Raw genomic sequence first — 20,793 nt, forward strand, 5'->3', positions numbered from 1 at the left:
CACTTCTGAAGCAGCGGAGGTTCATCATGTCAGAGTTTTCTGCATTAGCACTTTTTCAGGTTGACCCATCAGTCTGCTTCCCGAACATGACAAGGTTATCAACTTCTTACTCCTTGGAGAAGAAGAGAAGACTTGTTCTGTCTGGTGACCTATTTGATCATGCCAAGTAGCAAACCCATAGGTCATCTGGGATTTGAAGGCGAGGTATGCTCTGGTGTCCAGATTCTCAAACTAATTGGTCAAGAAATATCAGTGACTCTTTAAGAATACTTCAGTGCAAGGTTCCATGTCACACCTTTAAGGAGTCCCATGCAGGCAGCAGTGAATCGAAGAAATGCTTTGTAGGACTCCCTGATAAACCATACAGTCTCTTTCAAGGGCTCTGGCTCTTTGATGGCATCTGAGGACAAACCTTTGGGTGTGGCCATGCTTGCATGATAGGAGGGGAAGAAACTCGCCGATCTTCTCCAAATTCCGATCACAAGCACATGCAACTTCTTCCACTCACAAGAATACTGCATATACCCAGCCCTTTGAGGCCTCCCTTCCTGACTAGTTCAGGATGAGAGGAAATAGAGAGGGAAGCTTAAATGGAGTTCCTCCTCTCCTGCTTCCATGAGTAGAGGGATGATTGGCTTGCTATTGGGAAACCTTGAAGAGGATTGACCGATTGATTTAGTGTTTTTGGGCATCCAATGAGAAATAACACTTATTATATCCCTCCCCGTATATCTGTCCAGGGTATCCCAATGTTGCTGCCAAATATTATTAAAAAAAACTCTTGATAGTTAGTAAAAAATCATTACAGAGGATGGAATACTGTCTTGGAAGAAATTCAGCTGTAGCTTCCTTTGCCACTCTATCTGACCCCTTATTTCCAGACACACCTACGTGTGCTGGAATCCAGCAAAACTGAGCTTCTATAACTCTCATCTTAATAATAAAGAGCCACTATAAAATCTTTAAAAGCAAAGGGTTACTGGAATTAAAACCTCCTCAAGCTTGTAGGACACTTTATGCATCATAGAAAATTGTAAAATGGACATCCAACTTTAATGCTATTTTTTTCATTAGCAGTTAGTATTCCATATAGTTTGGCAGTAAATGTAGATGATACTAGTGGAAGTGCACCTCTACAATTAAAAGCATTGCTATGCTTTCCAAATTCCATGCTAACATAAAATTTGGAGCCATCAGTAAAATAAAAGTCAACTCACTATCTTCTTCAAAATGTTCCATAAAAAAGACCTAGCTTCTAAGTCAGTAGTGTTTTTTTATGCCACAAAAATGTCTATGTCTACAGAAAGATCATTCTGGTCATTCCCATGGAGGGGTTGGTGATATTCTAAATGGTAGTTCTACTATTTCTAGCGACACAAAAACTTCATCAATTGTTTCCCCTGAAATCCATATAGTTGAGGAGATTTTGGGTGCAACTCATGACACTTATGATGCTTTACAAGGTTTGCAGTCTGAAACACTAAAGAGTGAGGAAGTCTTTGCAACCTAAACCAACATAAAAGAATAGAAGACCTTTGATAAAGGTCTACAAGTAATTCTCTAGCATCAACAAGGAGGCCTGGGATGGCTGAAGTTCTAAAAGCTTCTATGGCCAATCTGATACCAGTATGATGTAAAGAATCTAAAATATTTAATTGGCTTGGGTTGGCTGAGGACTATATTTCACAACCATAACTAATTTTTTAATACATTAAGTCCTTGTAGTTTTAAAATACTGATGTGTGGGAAAAACATTCAAAAGATCCAGAACTGCAAAGCATTTTATTTTTAAGGTTTGCAAGTGAGGTACCCAAGACAGCCTGTATCAATTATCGACCATAAGAACCTGGCTTAAAATACGCATGGGATCCGTTGCCCTATGGTGTACATATTCGGGTCTAGATGTGCTCCCCAAATACGACAGAAATGAACAACAGCAAATTTGCTTGCCAAAAACTTTCATTGCCATTCTAGATCCAGCAAATGATATGAAGAGATCTACAAACAGTGTTGAGAGAATATCTTGGGGCGTGACAGAAGATATCCCATTTTTGGCTATTGTAAATAGGGTTACACTTAATACACTCCCCTGGGGAACTCCTTACTCCTGACATTTCCTCTCTGACAGTGTTTCACCTACTCTAACATGAAAAATGTTATTTTCATTAGTAAAATAAATTTTTGAATATACTTACCCGATAATCATGTAGCTGTCAACTCCGTTGCCCGACAGAATTCTACGGAAGGGATACGCCAGCGATCGCTATACAAGAGGGGGGTGTACTCACAAGCGCCACCTGTGGCCAGGTACTGCAGTACTTCTTGTTGACACCACTTCAATTTTTCCTCGGTCCACTGGTTCTATGGGGAGGAAGGGTGGGTCAATTAAATCATGATTATCGGGTAAGTATATTCAAAAATTTATTTTACTAATGAAAATAACATTTTTCAATATTAAACTTACCCGATAATCATGTAGCTGATTCACACCCAGGGAGGTGGGTGAAAACCAGTGTACATGTATATCAAGAAGCTAAGTATCCCGTATTTCATATTATCAGTTATTCAAAATAACAATGAAATTACAAGTACCTGGTAAGGAAGTCGACTTGAGCCATTACTCTGCCTTAAATAAGTTCGTCTTCCTTACTGAGCGCAGCGTTCCTCTTAGGAGGCTGAACAACTCTAAGGTGCTGAAGTATCAAGGGCTGCAACCCATACTAAAGGACCTCATCACAACCTTTAACCTCGGCGCTTCTCAAGAAAGAATTGACCACCCGCCAAATCAACAAGGATGTGGAAGGCTTCTTAGCCGACCGTACAACCCATAAAAAGTATTCAAGAGAAAGGTTAAAAGGTTATGGGATTATGGGAATGTAGTGGCTGAGCCCTCGCCTACTACTGCATTCGTTGCTACGAATGGTCCCAGGGTGTAGCAGTACTCGTAAAGAGACTGGACATCTTTGAGATAGAATGATGCGAACACTGACTTGCTTCTCCAATAGGTTGCATCCATAACACTCTGCAGAGAATGGCTCTGTTTGAAGGCCACTGAAGTAGCCACAGCTCCTACTTCATGTGTCCTTACCTTCAGCAAAGCAAGGTCTTCTTCCTTCAGATGAGAATGTGCTTCCCTAATCAGAAGCCTGAATAGTAAGAAACTGAGTTCTTAGAACTTGGAAAAGAAGGTTTCTTGATAGCACACCATAAGGCTTCTGATTGTCCTCGTAAAGGTTAAGACCTTTTTAGATAGTACCTAAGAGCTCTAACTGGGCAAAGTACTCTCTCCAGTTCATTCCCCACCAAGTTGGACAGGCTTGGGATCTCGAACGACTTAGGCCAAGGACGTGAAGGAAGCTCGTTTAGCAAAAACCGAGCTGCAAGGAACATGTAGCCGTTTCAGATGTGAAAACAATGATCCTGCTGAAGGCGTGGATCTCACTTACTCTTTTAGCTGTTGTCAAGCACACGAGGAAAAGAGTTTTTAATGTGAGGTCCTAAAAAGAGGCTGATTGGAGAGGTTCAAATCTTGATGACATAAGGAACCTTAGGACCACGTCTAGATTCCAGCCTGGAGTGGACAACCGACGTTCCTTTGAGGTCTCAAAAGACCTAGGGAGGTCCTGTAGATCTTTGTTGATGGAAAGATCCAAGCCTCTGTGGCGGAAAACCGCTGCCAACATACTTCTGTAACCCTTGATCGTAGGAGCTGAAAGGGATCTTACTTTCCTTAGATATAACAGGAAGTCAGCAATCCGGGTTACAGTGGTACTGGTTGAGGAAACTGCATTGGTCTTGTACCAGCTACGGAAGACTTCCCCTTGAGACTGATAGATTCTGAGAGTGGATGTTCTCCTTGCTTTGGCAATCGCTCTGGCTGCCTCCTTAGAAAAGCCCCTAGCTCTTGAGAGTCTTTTGAAAGTCTGAAGGCAGTCAGACGAAGAGCGTGGAGGAATGGGTGTACCTTCTTTACGTGAGGTAGACGTAGAAGGTTCACTCCTAGAGGAAGAGTCCTGGGAATGTCGACCAGCCATTGCAGTACCTCTAAGAACCATTCTCTCGCGGGCCAGAGCGGAGCCAACCAACGTCAGCCGTGTCCCTTTGCGAGAGGAGAACTTCTGAAGTACCCTGTTGACAATCTTGAACGGCGGAAATGCATACAGGTCGAGATGGAACCAATCCAGCAGAAAAGCATCCACGTGAACTGCTGCTGGGTCTGGAATCGGAGAACAATACAACAGGAGTCTCTAGGTTATCGAGGTAGCGAACAGATCTATGGTTGGCTGACCCCACAGGGCCCAAAGTCTGCTGCAAACATTCTTGTGAAGGGTCCACTCTGTGGGGATGACCTGACCCTTCCGGCTGAGGTGATCTGCCATGACATTCATACCGCCCTGAATGAACCTCGTTACCAGCGTGAGCTTTCGATCTTTAGACCAGATGAGGAGGTCCCTTGCGATCTAGAACAACTTCACGAAAGAGTCCCTCCCTGCTTGAAGATGTAAGCCAGGGCTGTGGTGTTGTCAGAGTCCACCTCCACCACTTTGTTAAGCTGGAGGGACTTGAAGTTATCAAGGCCAGAAGAACCGCCAACAACTCCTTGCAATTGATGTGAAGTGTCCTTTGCTCATGATTCCATGTTCCCGAGCATTCCTGTCCGTCCAAAGTCGCACCCCAGCCCGTGTCTGATGCGTCCGAGAGGAGACAGCGGTCGGGTTTCTGAACAGCCAAAGGTAGACTTCCTTGAGAAGAAAGCTGTTCTTACACCACGCGAGAGAAGACCTCCTCTCTTCGGAAACAGGAACTGAGACCGTCTCTAGCGTCATGTCCTTTATCCAGTGAGCAGCTAGATGATACTGAAGGGGGGGAGGTGGAGTCTCCCTAACACGATGAACAGGGCCAGCGATGAAAGTGTCCCTGTTAGACTCATCCACTACCTGACTGAGCATCGGTTCCTTCTCAGCATGCTCTGGATGCATTCTAGGGCTTGGAAGATCCTTGGGGCCGACGGAAAAGCCCGAAAAGCTCGACTCTGAAGATCCATACCCAGGGAGACAATGGTCTGGGATGGGACGAGCTGAGACTCCTCAAAATTGACCAGGAGGCCCAGTTCCTTGGTCAGATCCATAGTCCATCTGAGAATCTCCAGACAGCGACGACTTGTGGGAGCTCTTAAAAGCCAGTCGTCTGACGGAGCCGGACATAAGATCATGGTACTGCTGCACAGTCTGTGAACTGTCAACCATGGGGAAGCGAGGAAGTACAGTGACAACCCGAAGCTGTCTAGACTGTCTGGGTCGTACAGACAACTCCTTATCGGGTTGCTGAGGTTGCCGCACTGCGTCACAACAAGTCACTTCTGCTGGTTGTTGAACGTCTTCCCAGTGACACACTGACTCCGTAAACAAAAAATCCTCTAACAAAGACTAAGCTTGGACTGCATGTCTTGCAACACAGCTCAAGGTCTATGGGAGCAGGTGTGGTAACAGACGGGGTTAGCGACTGAAGTGGAACCATTACCTTCCCTGGAAGCATGTTATGCTTAAATAAAAGTCCATAGGAGGCTACGCAGCTAAAGGCTCCTCTCCAAATGACAGAGTCCTCAAGGGAATATCAGAAGGAGGGAGAAAAGCACTTTCTCATCTACAGGGACCATATCCGAGAAAAGCTAAGTTCTCTCAGTGAGGGTTTCACTGGTGCAAAAGCAGCAGACTAGAAGGCAACGTTATGAAACTGCTTGACAGTCTAGTGAGTTGGCAACAACCAAAGATGTATGACTGAGAAGCATGCGGTAAGGTATGCAGAGCATGTTGTATGCAGAGCATGCTGTATGCAGAGCATGCTGTATGCAGAGCATGCTGTATGCAGAGCATGCTGTATGCAGAGCATGCTGTATGTAGAGCATGCTGTATGCAGAGCATGCTGTATGCAGAGCATGCGGTAAGGTATGCAGAGCATGTTGTATGCAGAGCATGCTGTATGCAGAGCATGCTGTATGCAGAGCATGCTGTATGTAGAGCATGCTGTAAGGTAAGCAGAGCGTGTTGCATGGCGTGTAACATTTCTCAGAAATTCCATGACCAGTGCTAGAGTGAGTAATATCGCATTACCGTCCATTGAAAGTGCACGTGCCGAGGGAATTGATTTAGACTGTTTTGTTGATGAATTTGATAGCCGGCATGATAATCGTAGAATTAAGCTACACTAAATGTACTATAATCTACTTCACCTCAGGAAAGGGAAACTCGCCCTGTTGGCAACACTGCATTACTTCATGCATGCTTGCATGGGGTTTAATATCAACAAAATATTTACCTTACATTCATAACTCATGATTCATTTTTGTTTTGAAGATATTTTTGCCATATTTTGCGATTTTGTTAAAAATATATTGCAAGGAATACATATATATTTTTATATAAGTAATACAAATAACCTCCATTATCATAATGTTTGTGTAGGCATACATGTATATGATTACAAATGCAAGTTATGAAAGTAATGAGGTGTTATTATTGTCATTTGTTATTCCCAAGTTGAATGGGAAGAGGCTCAAGTTGAGGAGAAAGTGGCAGATGCATGCGTTGAGGTGGCTGACTCATAGCATGAGGTTGCTGCCTCAAGAGTTGCGCTTGCTGTAAGGGCTGCGGATGCGCAGTAGCAGGTTCCTGAGGAACGAGTTAAGGTTCCTGAGGTGAGAGCTGCGAGAGTTGAGGTAGCGGCTGCGCAGAACGCAGTTCTTGTCTCGCGAGTTGAGGTTCCTGAGGTGCTAGCCTAAGGAGTTGAGGCTCTTGCCTTGAGGAGGGTTGGGTTGTCGTACCTCAAGAGATTGTTGCCTCGCTGGTGGAACCGCAAGCGGAAGCGGAGGAAGTAAGGCATACGGTAAGGTATCCTGAGGAACCTCAACATCGTACGCCTGGCAGACTGGACTGCGTGAGGCGGAGCGATCGCAGGAGGAGGTGTAACCTTCTCAGCCTGACACTCACGCATTAAGACCGCAAGCTGTGACTGCATGGACTGCAGCAAAGTCATCTTGGGGTCGGCAGACGCTAAGGTCTGCTGAGGCAAAGCCTTAACAGAAGATGAGGTCTGTTGCGGCATCACCTTACCTCTCTTAGGAGGTGTGCAGTCACCTGATGACTGCGGAGAGTCAGAGCTAACCCAATGACTGCATCCGGGTTGTTGAACTCTAGAGGTCTGGACTTTACGTTTAAGAGGTCTTGAGACCTGAGTCCAGCGTTATCTCCCCGAAATTTCTTCTGCAGACGAGTAAAATAAGGGCTCAATCGTCTGCGGGTGGGAGTGACGGTCTCTGTAAGACACGCCCGCAACCACCGAGGATACTTCTGTGCGCCGATCAAGGCCTGCCGAACCCTTTTGCCCTTCGACATTGCTTCTCCCCTGGGCTTGGGAGCTTGCAAGAGGTCCCGGACTGGGAGGACGACTGGCACGCAAGAAGTACCCTCACGCACAACACTGACACACTTTGCGCTAATCACTTATCACTTTTGAATTTCTGTTTGCACTTATTTCACTGAACTCGAAACTTTAAGTGGTTTGTACCTGAAACACGCAATTCTATCCTTCTTTAAAAGTTAGTAATTGCGAAAACAGAATTACAATGTAACAGAAAAATCTAATGAAAGATAAATAATTCAGTGGCTGGAAAGAGACTAAACACTAGATCAAATAAACTACGTTTAAAATCTCTCACCGCATAAAGCTTGAGAACAAGAATAAACTCTAGAAACGTTTACCTTCTTCCCCTAAAGAGACTAGGGAGAAGAGCAAAAACGATAACAACGTTACTCGCTTGAACGAAACGTTTATCCAGCTCTCTCTCCCTCCGTCTCTATCTCTCTCTCTCTCTCTCTCTTGACTTAGAACCTGAGAGAAGAGCCCAATCATATATACTCGTTAAAACATATTATTGTTAAAGGAAAAAAACTGAAAGATTTCCCAAATAAAAAGTTCCTTTATTAGAATTAAAACCATTAAGCTAAGAAAGAATGAACAAAACGTTATAAACGGTTTACTCTTACTGCAACGTGACACCGTGAAAATTCTCTCTCTATCGTAACGATAGAGCGCAAGTTGAACGTTCTGAACGTCAACAACTGCAGAGACAAAACAAAACGTTAGTTCAACTTTGAAACAGTACGAGACTATCAAAGAAATTCTTTCAAAAACATTAAAATAGCATAATATGTTAACAGGTAAAACCGAAATGACGGGCTCAATGTTAATTAACTTCGGTACAAGAAAAGACCGCCTACTATTAGGAAAGGTCGAATATAAACAAATATAAAAATTAATTTAATAATTTTATAAAAAAAGGAAGTTAATCGAAGAGGCCTATAAATGGCGGAGAGATATAAAATAAATCTATAACTTTTGTGAGCAAAATTAAGAAAGAGAGTCTATACTCTCTTAGACACCAACACTTCCGTCTAAGGGAAGGGTCGGCCATTTAAAGGTGAAAGAGAGTTCATACTCTCTTCGTCACCATAATTAATCAAATTAATTCCAAAAGCTAGCTAAGCTAATAATAAAACTTCCTGAATAGCGAAAGCTGAAATCTTAGAGCAATACTTCACCAAAAACCGTGAACAAGACTCCAAAATTATAAGCGTATCCATGAACGTCTTGCCGGAAGCACGACAGAGGAAAAATTGAAGTGGTGTCAACAAGAAGTACTGCAGTACCTGGCCACAGGTGGCGCTTGTGAGTACACCCCCCTCTTGTATAGCGATCGCTGGCGTATCCCTTCCGTAGAATTCTGTCGGGCAACGGAGTTGACAGCTACATGATTATCGGGTAAGTTTAATATTGAAAAAATCTATGTGAAATAATTGCTTGAATGAGCAATGGTAGCTCTTCTCTCAATCCCAAATTATAAAGGGTTTTGAGTACTGTATATCATGTCTCTATGTATTATCTTATGCCTTTTCAAATTAAAAACATGTTACATGGTGCATTTTGGAAGAAAGCATTCACATACAGAGGACTTGAGTTGTACCAGCACAACAGTCATTGGGTGCATTTTCCTAAAACCACACAGGATAGAGGATAAAATACCTTTCTTCTACAGGTACCTCACCAGCCTTGCCTTGACCATCTTCATGATCTTACAAAAACAAGATGTCAATGCAACTGGTCAATAGTTTTCGTTCCAACGACTCGCACTGGTTGACAACTCAGAGTACATGTACCCTTTATTTACATAGTGTAGAGTACAGTAGAAATTTACGTACAGTACTGTACAGTATAGTTAATAAACAATGCTAATTACTGTAACACTGTACTGTACTATGTGTATACAATGATACTGTATTTGAGATTAACAAAGAGTACATATTTTACACAAAAACCACTAATCATTTTCATACGAAGTTCTTTGAAATCTTGAAGCACAACGCAATTCCTGATGTGCCGTCTTTTGTGTAGTACTGTACTGTAGGGAATCACACATCTACAGTACATTTACCTAGTAAATATATAATATGTGCAGTATGTACTGTACATAGCTATGGAAAAAAATACATTCATTAGTTGTTGCGTAATAGTCATGGCAAAATAGGCTAAGATGATGCGGGAGATCTACACACTAGGACACACAAAGCACGAGTGAGGTCGAGTCAGCAAGAGACGTGATGTTGAGATGGGCAAAAGTGGCAAGAAGTGAACCAGGTGCAGAGGAGCATGGTCATTCTGAAATCATCGCGCCGGTAAGAGTACTTCTCGGGAACCCCCGTATATTTGATTTTCTATTTCACAGGTTTATGGTTCTCTGTGTCGTGAAAGAGCAAAATCGCGGAGAAAGAATCCGCGGATATGGAAGGCTGATTGTACTTGAAAATCACTTGAAAGTACCTAGGGAGAGGCAAACAGGCCCAGGAAACTTCAAGGGTGCAGAGGATGCTTGATTGTAAGAAGAGGAGGAAGAGCTAAAATCGAGCTCTCTTTTCCTATGTTTATACACTACTCCCTATTTTTAGCTCTAACCTCAACTAAAGTGTAAATATTGGGTCTAATGAGCCTCTGACAAAGTTCATTCTGATCACAGCTTCAAGCACGAGAATTGTTTACTTCTAAATGGTGCACAAAGATAATGCAGATCTGTTTTAGCTGATAGTAACCTATTGTTTGTGCATATATCTAAGGAATTGCCTAAAGTTATTGGGTTTTTGGTTGATCCTAGCATTTGTCTTTTTTTTTTTAAATTTGCATTCTTTCAAATTAATATGCATAAAATTATTTATTAGTATCGCAGTTTACATATTAGAGCCAAAAGTCACTGTTGTGTCGGGTGACTGCCAACATTCTAAGAATATACAGAAAAATAAAAACAAAAATATGTAAGCAAAGTAAATTAACCGCACTGTTTTGGCGATAAGCACTTGCAAGAGCTATGCAGACACTAATTGTACTACAATGTAAAACTTTTGTCTGAATAGGCATCAAGTTGCTTGCCATAAGTCAAGATTGCCCACTTGACCTCCAAATTACCTTTTGGTTTTACCGGCAATTTCTTTTGAAATAATTTTTTCAAATGTTTAAAGATTGCTCATGAATGGCAGGGGCAAGGGACAGTAACAATGCCTTAGAGACTGATCATCTATATATATGATCAGTGCCCAAGCCCATCTCCACCCAAGCTAGGACCAAGGTGGGCCAGGCAATGGCTGCTGCTGACTCAGCAGATAGACCTATACGCTCCCCCAAACTGCCCATCCTTAGCTTACATGGATTGATTGATTGAAAGTTTTCTGGCATCCTGACATCTAAGGTCATTGACGCCGATAGCATTTATTATATATGAAAAATAAAAGAATTCAAAAACCATAAAAGTTAAGAAGTCATTACAATAGTTAAATAGTTTTCAGAAGACCTGCTTCTGAAATAAATATAAAAATTCTGCTCGCATAGTAGGATACATCATGTCCAAAAATCTTGGCAAGGATGAACCTGCCATCCTCACCTCGAGCCTCAAACAGATATCTATTTCTTAAGTTAGTAAAATTAGGACATTCGGTCAACAAATGCCTCACTGTTAAAGGTACTAAACAGTCCTCACAATACGATTGGTGTTGGCCCTTCAGCAGAAACTCGTGTGTCAACCGTGTGTGACCAATACGGAGAACACAAAGAGTCGTCTCCCATTTTCGGGGTATCATGTTATACCTCCAAGGTGATATGATATTTGTTACTTCCCTCATTTTATTGCCATCTTGACTATCCCAGTGCTGTTGCCATTTATTACAAACCAATTTCTTGATGTAAGGTAAGAAATCATTACAGGGAATGGGATACCTCCTTGGTAGCAACTCGGATGCCGCATTCTTCGCCAGTAAATCTGCCTTCTCATTCCCATACACACCTACATGTGCTGGAACCCAACAAAATTGAACTGTTATACCTCTCCATCCAATAATAAAAAGCCATTCTAAAATCTTTAAAACTAGAGGGTTGCTAGAATTAAAAACTTATAAAGCTTGAGGAACACTCCTTGCATCACTAAAAATTATAAAATTACCCTCCTTTTCCAAAGCTATTTTCTCAATAGCAGTTAGTATGCCATAGAGTTCGGCAGTAAATATGGAAGCTGTTAAAGGAAGTGCACCTCTACAATTAAAATCATTACTATGTACTCCAAATCCAACGCCAGCATCAGATTTGGAGCCATCAGTATACTGTATATAAAAGTCGATCCCCTATGTTCTTCAACATGTTCCATAAAAAGAGACCTGGATTCTAAATTAGTCATATTCTTCTTAACTCCCATAAAGTATTTACAAAAAGATATGTCAGGTAATTTCCATGGAGGCGTTGATGATACCTTGAATGGAAGCACCTTAATTTTAATTATATCCAGATTGTTTAATAATTGTTTCAACCGAAACCCGAAACCCAAAAGGTTGAGGAGATTTTGGGTGCAACTCAAAGTAGGTTGAGTGCCTTACAAGGCTTGCAGTCTGAAAGGCTGAAGAATTAGGGAGCCTTTGCAATCTAAACCAATACCGAATAATAGAGGACATTCGGTAAAGGTCTAGAGGCAACTCCCCAGCATCCACAAGGAGACTTGTGATAGGTGAGGTTCTAAAGGCTCCTGTGGACAATCTTATACTAGCATGATGTATAGAATCTAATATTTTTAACCGGCTTGGGGTGGCTGAGGAGTATATTTCGCATCCATAACTAATTTTGGAAAAAATCAAGGCCTTGTATAATTTTAAAATTGTATTGCGGTCTGCCTCCCATGATGTATGGGACAATACTTTTTAAAGATTCATAGCTTCAAGACATTTATCTTTTAATGCTTTTAAGTGAGAAACCCATGTAAGCCTACAATCAAATATCAACCCTGAAAATTTAGCTTCACTTGCACATGGGATCCGTTGACCTTTGATGTATATATCCGGGTCTGGATGTACTCCCCAGATACGACAGGAATGGACAATTTTAGTTTTACTTGTCGAGAACTTAAATCCATTCATATCGGCCCAATGGATAATTTTATCAATAGAGAGTTGTATTTTTCTCTCAACCATTGCCATTCTAGTCCCAGCAAATGATATGGAGAGATCATCCACAAATAATGTTGCGAGAACATCCCGGGGAATGACTGAGGATATCCCATTAATTACTAGTGCAAAAAGGGTTACACTCAGCACACTCCCCTGGGTGAGGTTGTATCAACTAAAGGAACTAATGACTTTGAGCGAGACTCGAACCTCAGTCTCTTGATCACCAGTCAGGGATGTAATACATAAAATCTCCCAAGTTCTAATGTACAGAGGAAGTACTAAAACGTATGAAGATGAAAATTTGTCAAATACAGTAGTCCAAATTGGCTAGGCTGTTATCATTAAGGGATGTGTCACTAGACAGTAAAGCCTTATTTTTATTAGTAGTATTTTTAGACAGTTAAGAAGGCTCTTAAAGGGTGTACTTATGTAAAAGGTTCTGACAGAAAGCTTATTTTGTAATATCTATTTTTCTTTACTTCCTCCTCGATGATTATACTGTACAGTACTGGTAAGACTATTAATTCGTTTAATTGTTCAGCTTGTTATATGACAACACTAAGCTAATGAATTTAGTGTTAAGCACGACCTAGGTATATTGGTTCCTATATGTAGTTTGCTACCCATAATACAGCTTTAGCTAATATTCTAGGTTTAAAGAATTAATTACAAAACACAATAAACCCAAAATTATGTATAGTGTTACTAAATATGCTTATTTATTGAAAATTTGAAGTGAAGCATTATGAGAATGAGAAATATATCCAAAAGCAGAAATAGCATCTACTTTATCCTTTAATTATCTCATTGACAAAATTTACGTAGAATATAAAATAATCTATTTAATGAATATTTATCCATATCCACTAATTAAAATGTCTTAAATTACAAATCACTAAAAAGCGTAATGTTTAAAATAATACAATAAACAGAAATGGAAATAATCTTACCTGAGCTACATCTGCAAACTTGGTAACTCCACTTCCCTTCAGAAAAAGAAAATCAATATATCAGTCATTGTAATAAAGTATTGTCTCAAAAATAAAATGTGTTGCATAGCTACATACTGTATCTAATTTACAGTAATAAATAAGTAAATATAAATTAATAAAATAAATAACGATACATTTTGGGACAAAATGTGTAGACATTTTACATCAAATATATATCAAAGTGGTTAACTTAGTATGAAATATCTATAGCATTGTATACTTAAAAGTCTTTCAACAGTAAATGAATTACATTTACAGTAAGACCTCGCTAAGTGTCAGACTAAAGATTATTGTAACCGAACTGACTCAAGAGCAAATTGTGGCTCAATCAAATTTACTAAAACTGTATTTTCTGTATGTATGAACAAAAAAAGAGAACCATGACTATTGCTGGAGACAATGCTACCTGTGCACTACCTTGCGCCCAACTGCCATCTTTCATACTCAAAGTGAGAATCAATTGTCCTCATTCCCTACACGAGGTCAGAGGGGAGGGAGGGTCTTAGAGACAACACAGTACCTCCCAATGAATAAGTTTTTCTTCTGTTAAAATTAATTTTTGAATTCTATGTGCTAAGTGGTCTCCAAGGACTAATATCAGAGAAAACTTTTGTGTCATCAAGGACAACCATCTGCAACCAAGCAAACAGCTTAACCATGTGTATTGTACACGCCAAATGCAATGCCAGCACTAAATTTGGAGCCATCCGTAAATAGGAATCCACTATCCCTGTATTGTTCTGCATGTTCCAAAAAGGTAGATCACATTTGGAAGGAGTTACTGTATATGGGATAGCTTTCATTGGAATTTTTGAAGAATAAGTAAATAAATAGGTACCCCGGTCAGAAAAGGTTTGCCCCATTAAAAGGACTTTTTAGCAACAAAACAAATAGTTTCAATTGAAAAAAAATATTTGCAAAGTGAGATGTAGACATTCTCTTAGTAAAAAAAAAAAAATAAGAAAAAGAAAAAAAAAATCTGAATTTCTTAAATTCCAAGCCATAGTACTTTAGCAAGTGAGAGACATCAGAATCCAGACTACATACTTGGCCTTCTGCCTTACCATCTACTTGTTTATAAGAGTGACTAGGAATGCAGGATTTTGAGGCCCCATGAGAGGATTTTGACTCCGTAAGGCACCGTGAATTCAGAACCTTACGTAGAAAATCAAGTTAGGGTTAGCACCCAGGCAGATAAGATCAGAATTACTGACTACAACTGAAGACTCACTGGCCCTCTGAGAATGAACAAATACTAAATAAAGGAAGTGCTTCAAAGCCCATAATTATAGAAAAATGGCTGGTTAAGCGAGTATTAGAAAATGGTGCTGGCATGTCATAATCATCATCATCGAAGCTATAAACAACTAACCAAGTCTTCTCTGTATTTCTCCTTGAACTAAAATAAAGTTTCACTAGCACTCCAACTTGAAATAAATTCCCTGTGAGGAGCATTGTGGCAATTGCAATCCTCACAACAGTAATTTAAATCCAAGTACTATCCCTCTGCAGTAATTACTAACATATCCAGAGGAAGATAACTCAAATGCAATAAAACCTATCACAATCTGGAAGAGGTGTACATTGAGGTTGAACCAATGCAACAGAGAAACTGAAATAACAAAGGCCTTGGCGCTTCACTTCTTGCAATTAAGAACTAGTGCATCCCATTATTTTACTAGAGGCATAATAAGGAAAGGAAATGTAATTTTTATTCAATTTTAGGGGTAAAAAAATCACTAAACAAGAGCCTTTGGAGAAGAAACAATATGAAAATCACGAGAGATTCATAAGAAATAAAGCCTTTCATCTCCAGGTACCATACCAATCCTGCACTGACCATCTCTATGATCTTGCGCACACAAGATATCAATGAAATTGGTAGGTAGTTGGCAACAAAAAACCTATCTTCACCAGGTTTTAAGAGCTTAAAATAATGGCTAGTTTCCAGTCTCTTAGGTAATTATTGTGTCTTGATATTCTAATAATAATACTTAGAATTATCGTTTCTTGAAGTTCTAATAATAATAATTAAAATAGAGGATTCTAAGTTTAAAGAAATTTCATCAGAGCCTGGAGCCATATCTTTACATGTAGCTAAAGCAGAAACCAATTCTCTCCAAAGAATGTTATAGATTCGCAGAACTTGAAATTTGTAAATCAGATAAACACATGTAACGCATATACAGTAGGGTCCCGAATTACACGTGTTCTAATTACGCGATTCCTCAATTACGCGATCGATAGTTTTTAAAAATTAATTTTCCTGTATTTGCGAGGAGCATTCTAAATCCGCGAGTCAAGCACCGCGAAGCGTAGGAAATCTATTGTTTTCTTAATTGTATTGGGGGGGGGGGGGGGTGATGGTTCCCCGATGTCTGAGAAGGGGGGGGGAGAATGTGAGAGAAAGATTTCTGTTCAAACATTTTAAGACTAGTTTTGGATGAAAAATGTTAAGGTTTGCCCATCTGTTGTGTGAACTTGTCGCTAGGCCTAGCCTAACTGTCCAACACCTATATGTATAATATTCCATATTTGTACTAATTAATTTTTATACTTACGTTGTGATTATGGTGAAAAATCCTTATTCATTAAACTTTAAATTAAAAACCATCAAAATAAAGACTATTTTATATCATGCTACTGCCAAACATGTCACCACAACCAAACCCATTACTTTGTTTAGTACGTTCCATCGCCGATCATAACGAACTCGCTAACCAATTTTAACAACTGTCTATAGGTTAACTTTTGCGGCAAAAGATATCTTACCAGGTACTATGTAATAATAATGTTATAATTAATGTTTTATTTATCCTTAGAAAATCAAAATATATGAAATATGAGCAATTTTGTTTCGTGTTGTTTTTTTTTTCCCTAAAAAAACGCCTTCTTAAAAGGAAAACGTTTTTTTTTTTACGTTTCATCGTCGATCATAAACGCATTTACTCCTGAAAGTGATATTGAAGAGCTTTTACTAAAGATGTTATTATAAAGAAAGATTATAAATAGGTGGTAAAATATCTATAATTAAAGTGTAGCAGCATCAAGAAATGTTGGGGTTCGCCCTTTACATAAGAATGTACTGTACATTGGATTAGACAGAACGTAGAAAAAATCAATTAGGGAAAAATCGGTATTCGATATCCTCTTCATCAGCATCGTCATTCGTCAATCGGGCTTTCTATTTTTTTTTTATTCTCAGTCGCTAACTAGTTATCGCACTGCCAAGATCTGCACACATTCCGATAATTCACATTTGAAGGTTTTCTGGGAGAGGATGGATAGAGAAAATACCGAACTATATAAAATGTTTTTTTAACCTGTTAAGCGTCACCCACGTGATAAACCGTTCACCACGATCTACTCGGTACCGCCTTCAACTGTATATTCCGTTCATGACTTTAATTGGCTTTTACAAGCCGTCAGTCTCGTGATGTTACTTTACTCGTATAGTAAGTATAGGATCACCACTTGGCAACACTCTCAGCATATGGGGACTGTGAATAGAAACTTATATGATGTCTGGCAACTATTTTTCTGAAGGTAGCTTGATGTTACAAAACTCTGGTTTGAACTGGTTTCCTATCAGTGCGCTCGGGCGTTCATGCATAAGTGGTTATTTGTTGTTCCTTTTGTAATGAAAGGTCTAAAGAGGAAGGTTATTTCTTTAGATGAAATAAATGATATTCTTGTTGTGGAATTTGATAATGATAACCTGTTTGATAATGAGAGCACTAGTTCTGAATCCTCCAGTGATGAGTATATTGAAGAAACAAAGTTTTCTTTCGATGTCGAAAGCGAAAATGACTTCTCATTACCGAATGACTGGACAACGAAATTTCACAAAACTATAAAGGGAAAGGAAACGCCGAGAGAGAGAGAGAGAGAGAGAGAGAGAGAGAGAGAGAGAGAGAGAGAGAGAGAGAGAGAGAGAGAGAGAGAGAATAAAGTGGATAAATAATGTACAAATGTATGACGAACATATTTGAAAACTATACAGGAAACGATATGAGAGAGAGAGAGAGAGAGAGAGAGAGAGAGAGAGAGAGAGAGAGAGAGAGAGAGAGACCTATCCCTTTCCTTTTGTTGCTTATCCAGGCGTAAGATTTACGATTGAAGATAAAAAGAACACATTAGAATATTCAGTATTATGTAGCCATTTGAAATTAAATAATAGTAGTATTAATTGTTTTTTTTTTACTCAACCATTTAATTAATATCCCTACTTTTAACTATAATTACGAATTATAAGCATAAAGAAATTATATTAACTTTGAAAAATTATCATTAGTGAAATGACCGCTCAGGGCAAAAAAAGCGTGATTATCGTACAGCAGCCTATTGCACACTTGCGCCTAGTGGCCGTGTAATTTTTAACTATTGCTAGATACGTACTGTATCAAACCTTGAAAACCCTTTTTTGTTTTTTGTATCTATAGGAAATAATTCTACATCATTCGGAAAATACTGAAAACAGTAAGCTATGCATAGTACAGTAGTAAATACTACAGTCATAGAAAATTATCAAAACTTTAACAACTTTTTATTGTTTTATTTATCCATAAAAGAAATTTTGTACAGTATTTTATAAAAAAAATCTATAAGAAGGATTTCTTACAGTATTGTTAAGATAAAAGCTACAGTATATATATATATATATATATATATATATATATATATATATATATATATATATATATATATATATATATATACACACACACAGTGTATATACAGTATATATATAGCTAGAAAGCTAGAAATGGAGTGAAAAAAAAATTGACGGGTAGGTTGCTGTTTGCCGCCATGATGTGTTTCGAAATATACGAATTTCCAATTACACGAGGCCTTTCATCGACCAAATTCTCGCATAATTCGGGACCCTACTGTAGTAAGTACAATTATGGAATATGCATAAAGTTCATTAGAATTCCAAATAAATAACATTAAAAATGGTGAAGCCATAATATACACTCACATTTACGGCTGGAATGTTTGGTAAAGGTTTGGTTTGAAGTTTCTGCGGATGATTGAGAGTTACTTTTGGTAAAGGATCTGAGGAAGCAGAACATTTCTTCCTGTCATCTGCATACTTCTTCATTTTCTCTGCTTCTTTCTGGAAGATAAAATCAACGAACAAATTAGTAACAAATCTCAATAAAAATCTATTACTTTCGTACTTAACTTTGAATAAAAAGTACTATTAACTGTAAGTGCTAACCTTACACCCTCTTGATAAAAATACAATCATTTTTTTGGTCATTCCTTTGTTCCACTTCAAGGGGGAGCTATGCATGGAGAGAAGGGAGGTAAACTTTTTCTAAGGGAGGTAAACTTTTTCTACTTAAAAATATGAATGGAAATAATAAATGCAGTACTGACTTGCATAAGACTTATCAGATGCAAATCATTCTAATATCTACAAAAAAGAAGAAATAAATTTACACAATATAATGATAAATCAATTAGAAATTCATATAAATTAGAATAACCATACATCAAGAGACACTAATATCAGAGGTCATATGCATGTCTATTGAATCTACCCGTCGTGTAATGGTTAATAAATACATGAAAAAGGAACATTATGCAAAATTTAACATTTCAAGTGAGCATAGGATATTTTAAAATTTTCATTTAGGAAAAAGTACAAATGTTTTCATTATAAGAAAGTTATCAGAAATTTTTTAATATATTCTAATTTAGTTATTTTTCCAGCCTGAAATAGCATAACATATATAAATGAAATAAGATATGAACTAGAAAAGCACTCTGAGAGTGCACACCTCCGCCACAGCAGCTTATTCTCGATACACACTTGCCTTTCCCAGAATCATTTTACCATAGGAGTATTTGAAGTCTGTGTGACAACCATGTGCAAACTTGAGGTTAAGGTTAGGGTTAATTTGGTCGACCTATTGCTCGACATTGACCTTTGACCTAGGACTTTCAAAACTTAACCACTTCTACGTCTCAACATAATAATTAATCCCTAAAAGTTTCACTACTCTATGAATAAAATTCTGATCTGGAAGTTGTTCACAAACAAACAGGGGCGAAAACATAACTTCCTCCCAACTTCTCTCTCTCTTTTAGCTGAGAGAGAGAGAGAGAGAGAGAGAGAGAGAGAGAGAGAGAGAGAGAGAGAGAGAGAGAGAGAGAGAGAGAGAGAGAGAGAGAGAGAGAGAATCTTTTCTTATAGCTGAAATGCAAACTATATCTTTTATAATGCATTTTATATTATCAAATATTGCTTGAACATACTGTATATAAGAGCTTCCATTAAAAACTTTCAATTCTAAAATCTTAATGGTATGGGTTTAGCCCAAATAGTTTCCATTTAAGTTATGTGTATTTGTTTGTTTTTTCTTTACTGCTTTACTAGCACCAAAATGGTGTAATGTAACACAAAAGGAATAGAATAATTTGTAAAAATATTGATGAAGATTATTTTATGTATTAACCCATTTTCTACTAAAACGAGTCCAACATGAGATATTTGCAAAATAGTTTTTCAGTCATTTTTTTTTTAAATGGTGGCCAAATCAGGGGTAGTAGAGGCGTAACAAATTAATGTTATTAGGTACCCTGTTATGAAGACAATAAAGCCTCTGGCAGCTTTCCCTAATTTTTTTTTCTTTATTTAGCTTTTCACCATCTATTGACTGGCCTATGAGGCTTATAAAAATTAATTTTTTTATTTCCCTTCACTACAATAGACTCACCTAACTAGTATATGTATCATTGTGCGTTTATGATGTTTGGCAATGACAGTGGAGTGGGTAAATGATTTCAGTTTACTCGTTGCCCGCTTGTGTAGATAGCCTTTCGTTGCACTTCGATATTCCAGAATGACATGAATTTTTAAGGTTTCAGCTAGCTTCACCTTATTCATATGTCTCTTTTTCTTTTTTTGAAATGCATTTGTGTTTATTGTCCAAGAGGGTTACTGCCAGACTTTAAGGATCCTCATTCCCTTTGTATCCTGTGTCAGGGATAACAATGTGACTTAGGTCGTAGATGTTGAGAATGTGAGAGCTTAAGGAGGAAATGTTAGGCTTTTATCAATATGAGTTTGTGAAAAGGACTAAATATAAGGGAAAAGGTTTCAAATCATGGGAGCATAAAGAGAAAGACTAGGCTACTTGGCCTAGGGAAAGATGAGGATGTTACTGCACAAATCCAAGTGTCTTAATGCAAAAAACAAGTGGAAAGGATTCAAGTCCCTTTGCCTAAAGGGGAATGCTCCTCGATGAGATGAAAGTCTTCAG

At 38.7% G+C, this 20,793-nt stretch overlaps 1 protein-coding gene across 1 annotated transcript in view; it reads right to left on the reverse strand.

Annotated features, from left to right (window-relative positions):
* Window positions 1–20,793, reverse strand: part of LOC137616614 (chromosome transmission fidelity protein 18 homolog) — a 77,426-nt gene that overhangs the window by 7,845 nt on the left and 48,788 nt on the right. Inside the window, exons 9-10 of the mRNA XM_068346519.1 lie at window positions 18,501–18,638; window positions 13,478–13,513 (exon numbers count right to left, since the gene is read on the reverse strand). Of these exons, the coding sequence (XP_068202620.1) occupies window positions 13,478–13,513; window positions 18,501–18,638 (174 nt within the window). The remainder of the gene's footprint in view (window positions 1–13,477; window positions 13,514–18,500; window positions 18,639–20,793) is intronic.

This window comes from Palaemon carinicauda, chromosome 22 (genome assembly GCF_036898095.1).
Source record: "Palaemon carinicauda isolate YSFRI2023 chromosome 22, ASM3689809v2, whole genome shotgun sequence".
Taxonomy (NCBI): Eukaryota; Metazoa; Arthropoda; class Malacostraca; order Decapoda; family Palaemonidae; genus Palaemon; species Palaemon carinicauda.